The 17,610-nt window shown below is 33.3% G+C and overlaps 3 protein-coding genes across 3 annotated transcripts; all 3 read right to left on the bottom strand.

Annotated features, from left to right (window-relative positions):
- Positions 1-1,305: 1,305 nt before the first annotated feature.
- LOC149054227 (uncharacterized) lies at positions 1,306-2,250 on the bottom strand. Its single transcript, XM_089230519.1, has one exon. It carries the CDS (start codon positions 2,248-2,250, stop codon positions 1,306-1,308), a length of 945 nt encoding a protein of 314 aa, XP_089086645.1.
- A 585-nt stretch (positions 2,251-2,835) lies between these two features.
- On the bottom strand, positions 2,836-3,804 carry LOC149054226 (uncharacterized). The gene has a single exon (XM_089230518.1). The coding sequence runs from the start codon at positions 3,802-3,804 to the stop codon at positions 2,836-2,838; it is 969 nt and encodes a 322-aa protein (XP_089086644.1).
- Positions 3,805-4,155: 351 nt separating this feature from the next.
- LOC149054225 (uncharacterized) lies at positions 4,156-6,522 on the bottom strand. Its single transcript, XM_089230517.1, has one exon. The coding sequence runs from the start codon at positions 6,520-6,522 to the stop codon at positions 4,156-4,158; it is 2,367 nt and encodes a 788-aa protein (XP_089086643.1).
- Between the last annotated feature and the right edge of the window lie 11,088 nt (positions 6,523-17,610).

Raw genomic sequence — 17,610 nt, 5'->3', positions numbered from 1 at the left:
CGCTGGGCTTGTTACGATAGTATTGATAATAATAATGCTGACGATGACAGGACAAGATCTGATATCTATCAGATGACAATTAGTATACTAAGACGCCTTGTGTATTGAATATAGGCAACTCAATGTACACTGCCTGGTACTGATGACGTAGGCAGCACTGGATACGACGACGACTCACAGGAAGGGTACAATTATTTCTATGGGGATAAGGACGTTGAGTTTATGCACGGGTGTCGGGAAGATGAGTTTAGTTAAACTAGGGGGGGGAATCTCGGTGGTCGAAATCGGTTTGGTGCAATGACCACCGAGCGTACATATAATGGACTATGACTTAAAACTAGACTTAAATTTAATATGATGATGATGCGTGATGTTAATGGACAGGACACTGGAGATGGACTTGACGACCTGGGCGGCCTCTCACATACCACGGAGGGTACTGGCGGTCTTACGCAGTGAGCACACTTGACTCTGGAACGGATGCGGTAGACTCGGTAGAGGGACTCGAAGACCTGGGCGGCCTCTCACATACCACAGCGGGTACTGGCGGTCTTACGCAACAAACACCCCTTGTCGACTTCGAATTTGTGGATGAACACCGACGATCGGTGTATGTCTCAATGACGAAGAAATACAAATAATTCACATGAATAAATATAACTCACGTGCACAATTCGTTGTGTATGATATTTATTGTATCAGTAAGATAAACCCGGTGATGTCTTTCCTCGAGATATATAAATATATAATATACAAAATTCTGTCACAATGACACACAAGGAAACGTTATAATAATACACTATTTCAGTCGCATTGACCTAATACAATTTAAATTGCGACAAAAACTATAATATATAAAATTCTGTCACAATGACACACAAGGAAACATTATACTAATATACTATTTCAGTCGCATTGACCTAATACAATTTAACTTGCGACAAAAACATACGATGATATATTACAAAATTTAAGCGATGACGATTTTCTCCCAGAGTAATAATTAATAACAACGATAATAATAATTACCATAATTGATACGGAAAGAGCCGAACAATAATTGTACATTGATAGCGTATAACACAAAGAGAATAAATAAAAAAAAAACAATGATAATAATTAAAACAATTAACGACGGAGTGGTGTATGGACAGGAAGGTTGGTGACGAAGAAGAGGGAGAGGAAGACAGACAAGTCGCCGCCGTGTTGTTATGTATATCAATGATAAACGCACTAATATTGGTTTTGCGTTGACGCGGCAACATTCCGGCCCCCATTAAACCCTTGACGTGTTTAATGATTTGGTTATTGATTAGGCAGTAAACAAAGTTTATGTACTGGTCGTTTAACTTCACCAGTCTGAGTTTTAATCGTTGCCACTCTAATCAACTCATCATTTCCTTTGTGAACGGCTATGATTCTTCCTCTTCTCCATGTTAGTGGAGTTTCGAAATCCTCTCGGATGAGAACAAGGTCGCCAATTTGTAAATTTGGTTTAGGTTTTTGCCATTTTTTACGTATTTGTAAGGATTGTAGATATTCTGTTCGCCATCGTTGCCAGAATTGTTGTACTAGCTGCTGTATCTTATGCCATCTTACCTTGTAGCTTTTTATCGAAGAGTAGGAGGGCTCTGGGATGGCTGTCAATGGTTTTCCGATTAAGAAATGCCCTGGGGTTAGAACTTCTAGGTCATTGGGGTCAGTAGAAGCAGCTATTAACGGTCGTGAATTCAACACAGCTTCAATCTGTGCTAATAACGTTGTGGCTTCTCTCTGACTAAGTGTCGTTTCTCCTAAACTCCTGCGCAAATGAAATTTCATAGACTTTACTCCCGCTTCCCATAAGCCACCCATATGTGGAGCATGAGGAGGAATAAATGACCAACTTATCATTGAATGAGCGGCATATGAATGTAGCTGTTGTTTTAAATCCGTGGATGCCAGGAATTTTTTTAGTTGCGCGGCAGCTCCTACGAAGTTACACCCGTTGTCCGAATATATTTTTAATGGACTACCTCTTCTTGCTATAAAACACTTTAAGGTAGCTATGAATGCGTCGGAAGTCAGATCATCGACCCATTCCATATGAATTGCTTTGGTCGAAAAACAGACGAAAATTGCAATATAAGACTTGAATATTTGTTTGGATCGTGGAGGACCATATCGCATTTTGAATGGGCCAGCATAATCCACGCCACATATATGAAAAGCTGCCGATGGAACAACACGTTCAGTTGGCAATGATCCCATATCTGTTGACTACCTTCAACCTTCCATCGATAACACGGATTACAATTAAAAATGATCTTTTGAACTATACGACGTATCCCAAGAATCCAGTAACTTCTTCTAAGACTTGCAATTAGTTGTTGGGGACCTGCGTGTAGTAGCCTACGATGCTCATGTTCCACGAGAAGCTCAGATAACCGTGAATCAGCCGGTAGAAGTATTGGATGTCGTGCGTCATATGGCTCATTAGCGTTTTGCAATCGGCCACCTACTCTCAGTATTCCATGACTATCTAAAAACGGATTCAGAGAATTTAATTTGCTATTGTGCTTGGTGAGTGATTGCCTGACATACAACTCAGCTATTTCCTCATTGAACGATGCGTTTTGAATTATTTTTATCCAAAAGTGTGAACTCTTTTCGATTTCTTTGGATATAATTTCTCCAATCACTCGTTCCCTTTTTATTGTAACCCCTCGAAACAAATAGGCAGTACTTCGGTAAAGTCGTTCTAACTTTGAGAATCTTCCAAGTATCTCTATAAAGTCAATTGTTTTATTTAGACTAACTTGTAGGATGCTTAGCTCTTTGCGTCGTTCAGTAGGTTCAGTTATTTTTTTCTCCGATGATTACGTCTGGCCATTCCGACTCTGGTGATGCTAGCCACTGTGGTCCTGACCACCATTGTCTACAGTTAATTAACTCGTTGACACTTAGCCCTCGTGATATATGGTCAGCCGGGTTGTCACATCCTTGTACGTGTTTCCATACGTAACTAGTCGTTAATTCTCGTATTTCTTCAATACGGTTGGCAACGAATGTTTTCCAGCTATTACTTGGCTCATCACTTTGAATCCAACCAATCACTATTGATGAGTCTGACCAAAATATTATTTTGTTGAGAGACATAACTTCTTTTAATGCTTGACGGATGATAGTCATCAACTTAGCAGCCAGTAATGCTGCACACAGCTCCAGACGCGGAATAGTTGTTGCCTTCATTGGACATACTCTAGACTTTGCTATGAGCAACTGCACAGTAACTGCTTGCCTTTTTGTTAGACTCCGTAAATATGCGCATGCCCCGTAGGCAACTTGAGATGCATCACAAAATATGTGGAGGTCATTTTGAATACTATTACTGACGGTAACTCTCCGAGGAATGTTGATTTGGGTTATATCTTTGAGCTCCTGTCGATACTTTTCCCAAGATGTGTGATGTTCAATTGGCAATGACTCGTCCCATGATAGTTTTAACTTCCAGAGTTGTTGGACAAATACTTTCGCCTTCACGATTACCGGGTTCACTAGTCCTAATGGATCAAAAAGTCTGGACATTTCTGACACTACTTTGCGTTTCGTACACGACGATAGTTGTTTCGCTACTTGGACCTTGAAGTGGAATTGGTCTTCAATTGGGTTCCAACAGACTCCGAGAGTTTTTGTCGTGACGTCATCTTTGGGGTCAAAGTTATGATTAGTTGATCGTGTCGCATTTGGAACTAGTTCCAATAATTCTTTACGATTCGAACACCATTTTCGGAGTACGAATCCACCTTTTTTGCACATCTCCATCATACTTTCTTGAAGCCTTATTGCCTATTCTAAATTTGCTGCTCCCGTCAACAGGTCATCGACGTAAAAATCTCGTTTCGCAATGCGAGACGCTTCTTCGTAATTCCTTTTTTCACACTCAGCTAATTGCATCAAAGTTCGGATAGCCATGAATGGCGCTGCAGATGTCCCGTAAGTTACTGTTTTAAGCTTATAACTCAAAAGGGGCTCATTTCGGGTTTCTCGCCATAGAATTTGTTGATAGGATTGAAATTCGGGACTTATATTAATTTGTCTGTACGTTTTTTCAATGTCTGCTGTCATTGCTACTGCATGAATTCTGAATCTTAATAGAATGGCTCGTAAATCGTCCTAAATTGTAGGGCCCACCATGAGTACATCGTTTAATGACACAGAAGTCGAGGTTTTGGCCGAAGCGTCGAACACAACACGTACCTTAGTTGTAAGGCTTTCTTGTCTAATTACCGCGTGATGTGGTAGAAATAACTGATATTGTTCTTTTCTTTGTTCGTTCACTTCCATGTGTCCTAACTCAATGTATTCACGCATAAACTTTACATATTCTTCTTTCAATTCTCGATTTCCTTCAAGTTTTTGTTCCATCGTATAAAAACGTTTTTCCGCCATCACTCGAGATTCTCCTAGCTGATTAACATTTTCTTTAAATGGTAATTCTAATGTGAATCGACCGTTTTCCTCTCTCCGATAAGTGCTTAAAAAATGATCTTCACATTTTTTTTCTTCCATTGAGAGCACTTGAACTGGCGATGATTTTACAACTTCTTCCAACTCCCAGAATTTTTGAACTTGCTTTTGGATTGGCTCGATCCGGCTTGCTGTTACTGACAAGCAGTGCATTGGATTTGTAGAAGTTATGTGGCCTGATAAAATCCACCCAAAAACTGTTTTTTGCCAAATGGCATCGGTGCCTGCGGGTCTGATTTGTCCTATACATAAAAGTCGAAAGAATAATTGCGTTCCCACTATCATATCGATTTTTCTCATTGAACATACATCTGGATCTGCGTATTCTTTGCTGTTAATTACTTTCATTATGTTTTTTTCAGGATAGACTGTAGGTATTGTACATGCTACGTTCTGCATTACTAAAAACTGAAGACTGGCTTCGAAAGCGTTTAATCTCGATTTTATGCTAGCTGTAATTTCGCCAATTGGTGTACATGGGTTCCCAGAGACACCACGAATTGTAATATTTGTTGATTTTATGGGATAACCAAGTTTCGTTGCTAACTTCATAGTCATCAAGTTAACCTGTGATCCTGAATCGAGGAGGACTCGTGCTGTTACTTTCTCATTCCGAACATCGTTTATAATAACTATTGCTGTCGACAACATCGCTACTTCTTTCCCCGCTCTATCGCCGTTAATACTTATTTGTGCCTTGCAAACCACTGCATTTTCTTGTTCTTCAGAACTGCTCTCTATCTCATTGTATGTTTGTTGGACAAGTATCATGTTATTGGAAAATGCTTCTTCTCGTTCTTCTTCTTCTAAGTGCAATTTACTGTTGTGTCGCTTGTTACATTTTTGACAACCAAAACTCCGACATGCAGATGCTCTGTGACCGCTACGTAAACAGTTTACACAAACATTTGCTGCTCTAGCCGTTTTCACTTTATCCGGAGTTCTCATTTCTAAAAACTTTGAACATTGATATAACGGATGTGGTTTTTTACATACATAACATTTTGTAGTTGTTTCATCTGTCATTACTGAGTTATCTTGACATGTTATAAACGACTTTCGTGCTCCTTGTGTTGATACTTGATTACTTGATTCCTTAGATTGACGTTTTGATACTTCAACAGCGTCTAGTGTGTGACAACGATGAGAGAGAAATTTATCAAGTTCCGACCAAGTGGGCACGCTAGTGTCCGTTCTAGACACTTCCCATTCCATCAACGATCTCGCATCTAATTTTGAAGCGGCAAGAAATACCAAAAGTGTGCTCCAGCCATCAACCTTTTCTCCCACTGCCTTCAATGCACCTAAGTGGCTTGTAAATGTATCATAAAAGAACCGCAATTCTGTTGCTGATTCTTTTTCAAGACGTTGAACTGCGAAAAGTTTGGATAAGTGTGACTGTACAATTAGACGTTTATTTTCAAAGCGTTTGATAAGTAAGTCCCAAGCTACTTGGTAGTTGACATCAGTAATATCTAAACTATTAATCAACTGTGCAGCAGACCCCGACAGAGCCATTCGAAGATATTGGAGCTTTTGCACAGGTGCTATATTTTTTTTGTCGACCATAACCATAAAGTTATCCCGGAACGATTGCCAATTTTCATAACCTCCAGAAAACTCTGGTAAACTAATACGAGGCAATTGAAATAATTGACTGTCATTTTGCTGATATGGTTGAGTTGATGTTGGTACGTTTGATCGCTGATGATTTTCACATTCTTCTGAAGCAGCTGCTTGAATAGCGAAAAAGTCGTTTTCAAATGTGGTACGTTCGCTTAGCTGAGCGGTGGACTCGTCAAACTCTTCGATTTCCGTTTGAACTGCATCGAATTCATCATATAATGTATTCAATTTATCACATCGAAGCTTTAACTCAGTGAAATTTCTTTTATCACTTCTTAAAAATCCATTAAAAAATGTACCAAATCGAGTTAACTTTCCTTTGATAATTCCCCGTCTCCTTACTGCATCCTTCACATTTTCGTCCGAATTTTTTTGATTGAGTGCCATATTTAGATTGTTTTTTATAACCATGCTCTGCTACCAAAATGTTGCCCGCTGGGCTTGTTACGATAGTATTGATAATAATAATGCTGACGATGACAGGACAAGATCTGATATCTATCAGAAGACAATTAGTATACTAAGACGCCTTGTGTATTGAATATAGGCAACTCAATGTACATTGCCTGGTACTGATGACGTAGGCAGCACTGGATACGACGACGACTCACAGGAAGGGTACAATTATTTCTATGGGGATAAGGACGTTGAGTTTATGCACGGGAGTCGGGAATATGAGTTTAGTTAAACTAGGGGGGGAATCTCGGTGGTCGAAATCGGTTTGGTGCAATGACCACCGAGCGCACATATAATGGACTATGACTTAAAACTGGACTTAAATTTAATATGATGATGATGCGTGATGTTAATGGACAGGACACTGGAGATGGACTTGACGACCTGGGCGGCCTCTCACATACCACGGAGGGTACTGGCGGTCTTACGCAGTGAGCACACTTGACTCTGGAACGAATGCGGTAGACTCGGTAGAGGGATTCGAAGACCTGGGCGGCCTCTCACATACCACAGCGGGTACTGGCGGTCTTACGCAACAAACACCCCTTGTCGACTTCGAATTTGTGGATGAACACCGACGATCGGTGTATGTCTCAATGACGAAGAAATACAAATAATTCACATGAATAAATATAACTCACGTGCACAATTCGTTGTGTATGATATTTATTGTATCAGTAAGATAAACCCGGTGATGTCTTTCCTCGAGATATATAAATATATAATATACAAAATTCTGTCACAATGACACACAAGGAAACGTTATAATAATAATATAAGAGCCGAACCATAATTGTACATTGATAGCGTATAACACAAAGAGAATAAATAAAAAAAAAAACAATGATAATAATTAAAACAATTAATGACGGAGTGGTGTATGGACAGGAAGGTTGGTGACGAAGAAGAGGGAGAGGAAGACAGACAAGCCGCCGCCGTGTTGTTATGTATATCAATGATAAACGCACTAATATTGGTTTTGCGTTGACGCGGCAACAACTATTATTATTCAAATTGACTGCTTCGTAATATATTGGATTTAAATTTTGCTGATGAATCTTATATTGTATTTTTACAAGTAATGAACAATAAGTATCATGTATATTAAACACGACAAAAATACGCGTTAAAAGTTAATAGGTCATGAGATTTTGTTGAAAGAAGTCATCTGTTGATAACACTCTTTTGTAAATTTTAATGAATTTATATATCTTATCTAATTTATATTTTTAATTAAACTTATATTTTTTTTTTCTAATTAAATTTTATTAAACAATTATAGGTTTAATAATGATGAAATATTTTTATATTATCAAAATTATATATTATATTGCCCATATTCAACTTCACAACAAAAGACATTAATTCTAACAGTTCAATAAAATGGCTAAAAGGAAGCATAATAGAATGGTGACATATAAAATACGAAAATTAAAAAAAAATATATATAATTTCCCTGACCCTCTTATGGCACTTTGAAATTTACAGGTAAACAAGTGTCATATAAATTTCGAAAACGGATGTAAAAATTCACGTGAATGCGGCGTGCTAAACAAGTGTATAAGAGTTAGACAATTATAGACTATAATCCATATCTATCACATACATACAAATTTATGCCAAACATTTTCATAAATATTCGAGATCTATAGGGATGCTAGTATGAATATTCAGCGAAAACTTCAAATACCTACATGACATATAATTTTATTTTTATTTTCATTCAGTCAAACAAATTCGGGTTTGTTGAAAACTGATATTTTGTATGCCATATTCTCCTGGGCCACATATTATAATATATAATTAATAATTATATAATAATTCATATATAAAAAGATCAAAATATATTCATAAATATTCGAGGTCTATAGAAATGCTAGTATGAATATTCAGCGAAAATTTCAAATACCTACATGACATATAATTTTAATTTTTTTTTAATTCGGTCAAACAAACTCGGGTTTGTCGAAAACTGGTATTTTCTACGCTATATTCTCCAGGGCAACGAATAACACCTACAGAACATTTGTGGAAAGTATAATTCGCAAATCAACATATTATTTAGACAGGTAATCTTAATAAAATTAAGAATACACAACTCATTACTCAATTGAATCTGTTCGATATCGCGAAAAATGATATTATTCTAAAGTTTGAACAATCTTTTCTTGAAGTTAAAAACATATAAATTAATAATTTTCAGCTACAACAAAAATTTAACACAATGTTGATGATAATATTTTCTGATTGTAACGTTTTTATTTGGTTGAAATATTTAATAGTTAAAAAAAAGCTCATATATCCTTAGATTTTGTATCACGCCTGCGACTGAAATTATATTATTATAATTTCATATACTTATCTAGTGATACGTTATAACTGATAGGTATAGTATAATAAAATAATAGTGCTCGTTAGAATAATTGCATTACAGAAAATATCGAATCTATCACCTGATTAAATAATAAATTTGTGCATTATATTCGCCGCAGACGTTCTTGGTATTTGAATCATATACAATATTCAATCGATATTATACGTGGCCTAAAAAAATATTGCAGCAAAAACCCGGTTTCTACACAACCGAATTTGTTTGTTGAACGTAATTTAAAAATATTTAATTGCGAACCATAATGTTATATTGAATAATTGACAATACAACTTAAATGTGAAGAAAAACTATATTTATATTTATATACAGATATTATGTAGGCAGGTAAATATCAATACTCGCCTATAGTTAATTTTCAAATTTTTACCTATAACGGCTATACCATAGGAATATTATATTTTTAGTAAAATGAAAATAGCAAAATGCGTACAAAAAAAATATACATTTTACTAAAAGGTAATAACGGGTGGTATTATATATACATATATAATAACAAATGCAATAATACAATAATAATATAAAAGCATAAACAATATTTGTAACTTACCTGTAGTAGTATAGTAATTATCATTACAAACGCTAAAATTAAGTCTTCATAAAAACTGGAATGGAAAATATAATGTTTAGTTTTTAGAATATACGAGACACAATATTGGTGAGTACTAAAAAAAAAATTCGTGACGTAACCAGTAGGATCCCAAAATTTAACCGGTACGCAATTCGAAAGGAATTGTTTCCACGGGACTAAATTTGTATGCAGCCGTCTGATGGATTCAAAAATATGCCAGTATTTTTTAAAACTATTATTATTCAAATTGACTGCTTCGTAATATATTGGATTTAAATTTTGCTGATGAATCTTATATTTTATTTTTACAAGTAATGAACAATAAGTATAATGTATATTAAACACGACAAAAATACGCGATAAAAGTTAATAGGTCATGAGATTTTGTTGAAAGAAGTCATCTGTTGATAACACTCTTTTGTAAATTTTAATGAATTTATATATCTTTCTTATCTAATTTATATTTTTAATTAAACTTATATTTTTTTTTTCTAATTAAATTTTATTAAACAATTATAGGTTTAATAATGATGAAATATTTATATATTATCAAAATTATATATTATATTGCCCATATTCATCTTCACAACAAAAGACATTAATTCTAACAGTTCAATAAAATGGCTAAAAGGAAGCATAATAGAATGGTGACATATAAAATGCTAAAATTTAAAAAAAAATATATCATTTCCCTGACCCCCTTATGGCACTTTGAAATTTACAGGTAAACAAGTGTCATATAAATTTCGAAAACGGATGTAAAAATTCACGTGAATGCGGCGTGCTAAACAAGTGTATAAGAGTTAGACAATTATAGACTATAATCCATATCTATCACATACATACAAATTTATGCCAAACCATTTTCATAAATATTCGAGATCTATAGGGATGCTAGGATTCAGCGAAAATTTCAAATACCTACATGACATATAATTTTATATTTTTTTTAATTCAGTCAAACCAATTCGGGTTTGTCGAAAACTGATATTTTGTATGCCATATTCTCCTTGGCCACATATTATAATACATGTAGAACATTTGCGGCGAATAAGATTCGCATATCTACATATTATTTACACTGCTGATCTTAGTAAAATTGAGAATACACAACTCTTAATTCAATCGACTTTTTCGATTTTTTTAAAATGGTATTATTCTAAAGTTTGGACGTTCTTTTCTTGAGGTTAAAATCATATTAATGAATAATTTTCAGCTACACTTAGCACTAAGCGCTGCGTACGCCTATGGTATATTATAAATTCGAACACATTTTACTAAAAACAATTATAATCGTGTAATAAATGGGTATTGGTCTACCATGCATAAGGTATCAAAAGTCACTATGAGGAACGAGTTAAACTTGAATTTTATAACCATTGTATGCTTATAAAGACGATTCTGAGCGAAAATTTTTAGCCTATAATATTATAATAGGTGAAAATCGCTCAAAAACATTAAGATGGCTTAAGCGTCCTAGAAATTTTTTAACCTCCCAAATTGTGCAATGGAACGAGATTAAAAATATTATCTTTGAAAAAAACCCTTGTTGAAGATGAAATTCTTACCGGCTCAGCGAGTGGTCATATTGTATATATCCCAAGACTTCCAATGATAACAAACGAGCATCCCTTCGAATTCAAACGTGTCCGATTTCCTATTAAACTTTGTTTTGCTATGTCAATTAATAAGGCACAAGATCAGACAGTGAAAGTTGCAGGAATTGACTTCAACGATCCCTGCTTCACTCATGATGGATAATGATACGTTGCCTGCTCCCGTGTAAGCTCAGATAAAAAATTATACATATATGACCCTGGTGAAAAAACTAATATTATAGATTATAAAGAAATATTGGTTAATCTGTAGTTATGTAGCACTATTCAAAAATAAAAAAAATTACTTTTCAAAAAACGTTGTTTTATTTAAGTTTAGTATCCTAACCTTATGTCTTATCGATAATTATGAATTTAAGACGATCATACATGGCGTTATGTAATTTGTCATGAATTTGTTCCGGGTAATTCAGCTAGCTATACATATATATGGCAAAGTCGTTCCACGTTCGAACACAAAAGAATAAATTTAGTTTTTATTAGTCGTTGAACACTGTAGTGATCACGTCGCCTACAGGTATCAGTAGTCAAGGATGATGGTTGGAAGGTGACTCTTGAGTTAATTACACAACGTAGAATTCTTCTTAATTAGATTAATTGTTTATTTATTGTGATAAAACATATACTTATTTATAACATGAAAGCTGAATGTAAGTTAAGTATTCTGAATGATAGAATAAATTCGGTTTGATTCGAATAAGTTCAAAATATTGTTTGTAAGAAATTTTTCTAAGTCCAATGAATTAAATTAAACAACAGACTGGCGTGAAGGTGCTCTGGCTAGTCTGGTCAAGTCGCGTCTGAATACAGGCCGTTTCGGGGTCCCTTATATAGTGCTGCCCTCTACTCCCCATAGTCTACTTGCTCTTGTCGCTGTTCTCACGGATGTGGTAAAGTTATCTAGGTTGACGGAAATGCCACTCGCCCACGTACGAGCTAAATGCGTATCCCATGCGGCTACAGACTTCGATAATTTATATTATTATTAACATTATTATTATTATGAAAAAATATACATTATAATAATACATTATGACATTGTTTCTTGTAACTTTTGTAATGATGCATAATCCCACATCCTGTGCACACCTATCAACGATCTTTCATAGTCGTCTAACCACATGATTACGTGTTGCCCTAACGTTAATAATTTCCACGAAATGCTTTCTCTCTTATAATTACAAAGTTGGTCGCATCCTACCCTATCTTGGTTCGGCTGGTACCTAGTTGACCGTGAACTAGACAATGCGGGACGCTAGTCCATAGCAACACCATAAAAAATTATTATACTTTTAACTCGTAAGTAAATAATAAATATTTAACTTTAACATTCCAGTGGCGTATTTAGAGATTTGATGCTCTGGGTACATATAATTTGTTGCCCCCAAAATTTTAACATTTATTTACCTTTGTTTTATGATCATTAAAGAATAACAACATTATCATACATAGAAGTTTAGAACATGATATAATATGAAGCATAACATACATTGAAACATTTAATTAAACAAAAGAAACATTAACATTTATATTTTACAATGAGATATCTACATATGGGTAGACATCTGCTATATTGTGATCTTCGATGATTTTGCACAACTCTAAAATAGATTTTGATGATACAATTCCTGGTAAACTTTTTAAGTATCCATGAAAATGAATACATTCATTTATAAATGATCCATCGAGATCTTCAGGATACTGACTCTGTAATTTGGTAGCTTTCTTTCTCACTTCAATTACTGGTAAATCAATCATGTTTGAAAAAAATCCGAACATAGTATTAATATCATCATAACAGCTTTTTTACTTTAGTAAAAAGGAACGCTTTATTAAACAGTATCACGAAGCACGGACGTACTAGTCAGAGCAAACGCATTGTAATTAATATTTAATAGTCGCCATAATAGTTAGTACATATACGCCGCCCGCCGACGAAGTAAAAATAGGTATTATTGACGACTGATGACTGACGGGTTCCGGGGTGTCTCTGAATTTCCCATAGAATAATTTCCTGATATGTACAATATACATCACAGATAAATTCATCGCTACAACTATACATATAAGTCATACAACTTTATAATACATACTATTATACTATACAACCGCTATCGTGTTTTATAAATAACCAATTTGTATTTCTGAAATTCCGCGTGTTTGGTCGAGACGGTCGAGTATTATCACCATTATCTTTATAATAATTGAGGGAGTAAGCACAAATAACTTATCATGTAACACTATTATTATTAGCTTTTTTAAATAAAAAATTGATGCCCCTTGAAATTTGATGCCCCCTCTCGCCACCCCCCTAAATACGCCACTGATCCAATGCCTTGTGGCAAACGAGAAAGGCGAAGATTTAATAATATTAAAGCATACAAGTTTTATGCATCAGTGTACTTACGTATTTATCTCAAACCGATTAGTAGTAGCAATCAGCTAAGGATAGACTCATTATCAGTTGCACAGTTGTCTAAACACTCAAAAATATAATATCGTATTACACAAATAACATAATATCTTATACTTAATTTGACATAATTTCGGACAAGGTAGCGTCAAATCAGGAATTTTATTAAATGCCTAGGCGTATAGTCAAAGAAATTAATCCTACTGAAATTTTACTATCCACCTAGACATTTAGTTAAAAACCTATTCAATGTCAAACAAATAATAAAAAAAACATATTGTATTATTTTAAAAATTTAAATATATTTTATATCAGTTATTTATTGCAATTTTATAATATATAAAAAAGCAATGTATTATTTCTTTATGTGAAAAACACGTTGGTAAATGAAATAAAATGTTTAATTTCGTGTTTACTATTACTATTGTTTTAAAAATGAAATCATAAATATATACAGGTAAAACCTAATAAGATGTGATAGACGTAGATAATAGTACGAGTATATTGTGTACCATTATAGTGAGTATAGACTAGCTACAGTACGAATAGTGAGTCGTACAATACATTTTTATTACATAAAAATAAAAGTTCCATTGCTTTTATTATTTTATTTTCTACGAGTTTAACATATTAGTAAATAATACATAGTTTATTTTATCCATAACATGGAAATAAATAACTAATAGAAAATATATTTAAATTCTTAAAATAATACAAAATGTTTTTTTATTATTTGACTGACATGAAAAATGCATTTCACTAAATGTCTAGGCGGATAGTGAAATTGCAGGATGGATGGCATATTTCATCATCACAGTAAGATCGCCTGTATTTCACCAAACACTAGTTTTTTATAATCTGCACATAATTCGTGGACGAAAGAAATAAAAATACCATCACTAAACGCAAAATTTGAATGTTTGAATACAAATATTGTGACCATGCAATTTAGAAAATTGTTAATCCGTCATCATACAATTTGAATTTCATATATAAAAATATCAAAATATATTCATAAATATTCGATATCTATAGGGATGCTAGTATGAATATTCAGCGAAAATTTCAAATACCAACATGACATATAATTTTAATTTTTTTTTAATTCGGTCAAACAAGCTCGGGTTTGTCGAAAACTGGTATTTTCTATGCTATATTCATTACTCAATCGAATCTGTTCGATATCGCGAAATATGATATTATTCTAAAGTTTGAACGTTCTTTTCTTGAGGTTAAAAACATATAAATTAATAATTTTCAGCTACAACAAAAATTTAACACAATGTTGATGATAATTTTTTCTGATTGTAACGTTTATATTTGTTTGAAATATTTAATAGTTAAAAAAAAGCTCATATATCCTTAGATTTTATATCACGCCTGCGACTGAAATTATATTATTATAATTTCAAATACTTATCTAGTGATACGTTACAACTGATAGGTATAGTATAATAAAATAATAGTGCTCGTTAGAATAATTGCATTACAGAAAATGTAACACTATCGTTATTATGATGGACAGTAATATAACGATATTGTACATGATATTTTGTATACAATTTGACACATAAACTAAGAGAAAATAACTAGTTAAAGTGTAAATTATATACATTATACCTATACGTTTTAGGTATATTTTAAAGTATCTAGTTGTTTCATAAAATAACTGATTCGACACTTTAACTGTAACATATAGATTACTATGATAAACCAATGTTTTAGAATCATGTAGGAATTATTATGGAAAAATTGTAGTAATATTACATATGGCATGTAGCCATATCGTTTACATTTTTGATTTAAATAAAATGTTTATTTATTGTACGACAGACATTTATAATTCAAAATTTGTATGCTCATTACATTTATGTACGAAATGAAATTAGTACTATCTACATACAATAGGTATAAGGTCAAGATTAAACTTTAGACTGTTAATAAAATTTAAAATAAATGGCAAGCATTATTATTTATGCTTAAGATTCCATTTGCTCAATTATTGCAAAAAGAAAAATCTCAATAAAACTATAATTATAAGATAAAATATTATATAATCTGAAAAATGGGACAGAAAAATGTAATATTAACTTATTCGGGTATGTTGAACATGCCAATACATTAACTAAAAATATTATTACATTTTATATACAAATTTACAATATATTATTATATTTTGTATGCGATGCAGCATGCAGAGAACGCCACTAGAGAGAAAAACAATAACAACACAATTTAGCTAAGCAGTCTAATCTGATACAACAGTGTAATACAGTTGTTAAAATATTAGGAATTGGCAGCCACTGATGTCGATCAGTTATTACTTATTAATAAGTTATAACATACCGTCATAGTTATCATACATTTTAATGGTAATTTTACTGTATACATTAATTTACAAAACACAGAAGAAGGGAAACTTTTTAATAGGTAACTAATGATTTATTTTTATTTTTTGAAATTTTATCTGTAACACATTTGTAGGTCTGATAATTTATTTTTTGTACCTGCTATTTCGGGGGGGATTACACCCCCCCCCCCCTTTTGCGTTTGCCCCTGATAATTAATGTTACATTTTGCAGGCTATAATGGCCATTGATGTCAAAACTTTTGTTCTAAATAAAATTCGAAAAAAAAAAAATCATTTATCGATACATTCCATGTTATCTATGCCTGTTCAAGGGTGCATTATTTTGGTGGCGGTTTCCACTTGAAATTGCTTCGGCCGATGCAAGACGAAGCAAACAACAATTCTATTTCGATGGTGGCGCCGAACTGTGAAAACTGTAGTCAGTCGAAATCAAAATCGATAACGGCCACTGCAGTTTTAATATGTGCATTGTAACATAGGGTGATCATACATTGACGATAGAATATTGTTGATAATTATTCGTGTTTTGTTATTTTACCATTAAAGTTTGAATACAATGAAATCGACGCCGAATAGAGAAAATAAAAATTATAAGCGATAATACAGACGACTTCCACAAATAAAATTATGCTAATAAATCGAAGCTGAGAATCACTTAATCAATACAAATATAGTTAAATATAAGTGTGTGTATATAAGCAGCAGCGGATTGGCTAAAAATGTTGGCCCGGAAAATTATTACCATGACGTGATGAAGGCCCACCAAAACTTATAAACTTTTTGTTTTTTAGTAATATTGTGTAGTCTATAATTTAATATGATATACGTTTGACAATAGTGAGTGGCCTACGTGACTTACTTTTACGACTAACCAAATCACAATTAGATTTACTCTCCCGAAAGAAAAGATAGATACTGAAATGGGAAATGGAAGCATTTTAACTGCCTCAAAAAGTGCAGAAGACAGTCACAATTTTTTTTTTTTAAACACACCATCATCATATAAAGTCAATGTGTCCATAGCTCCGAGCAGGATATTAAACATTTTCAATATTGAAATTAATTCCATAACAACGTTGACGGTTTAAAATAAAATGAATAAACTTATGATGACATGTACGCACCTAGACCTAATAGCTATAATAGTGCAGCCAAAATGATTTCCAAAATCGTGATACTAGTCGATGAAAAATAAAAGACGGTTAAATATTATCAAAATATTCGTAATCCAAGCACGACGGGCCTGCAGAGTTTTAATACGAGAATGGGCCCACCGGAAACTTTTCCGGTATCCTGGTGGACCAATTCGTCGCTGGTAATAATGGTAATAAATTAACAATATTATATATCACACTTTTTTACACTAAATTTTGTATTAATCGACTTTGTTTTGCGTATTGTCGCAGAAAATAAACACGGCGAAAACAAATAAGATCCTCTTAGTAAAATAATATGTTGAATTAATATATGAATTTAAAATCAAAATGTTCCTCATATACATTTGCATCATAATACATTTATTTTAAGCGACAAAAAAAAAAAAGAATAAACATTTTAGAAAATTAATGTACAAAAACATCATTTAGTAACCTAACTTATACGCTGTCGATGACATAGGTATAAGCAGAATGTAGGAAGTACGCAACTCAACATAAGAAA

The sequence above is a fragment of the Diuraphis noxia genome, unplaced genomic scaffold (genome assembly GCF_037042655.1).
Source record: "Diuraphis noxia isolate RWA-SAM2 unplaced genomic scaffold, SU_Dnox_SAM2 contig0009, whole genome shotgun sequence".
In the NCBI taxonomy this organism is placed as follows: Eukaryota; Metazoa; Arthropoda; class Insecta; order Hemiptera; family Aphididae; genus Diuraphis; species Diuraphis noxia.
Note: the sequence above shows the minus strand (reverse complement) of the source record. Positions and strands in the feature narration are given on the sequence as shown.

What these genes read in the sequence shown, in the direction of transcription:
- LOC149054225 (XM_089230517.1), bottom strand. Translation starts at nt 6,522, where the DNA reads ATGGCACTCAATCAAAAAAATTCGGACGAAAATGTGAAGGATGCAGTA.
- LOC149054227 (XM_089230519.1), bottom strand. Translation starts at nt 2,250, where the DNA reads ATGGGATCATTGCCAACTGAACGTGTTGTTCCATCGGCAGCTTTTCAT.
- LOC149054226 (XM_089230518.1), bottom strand. Translation starts at nt 3,804, where the DNA reads ATGGAGATGTGCAAAAAAGGTGGATTCGTACTCCGAAAATGGTGTTCG.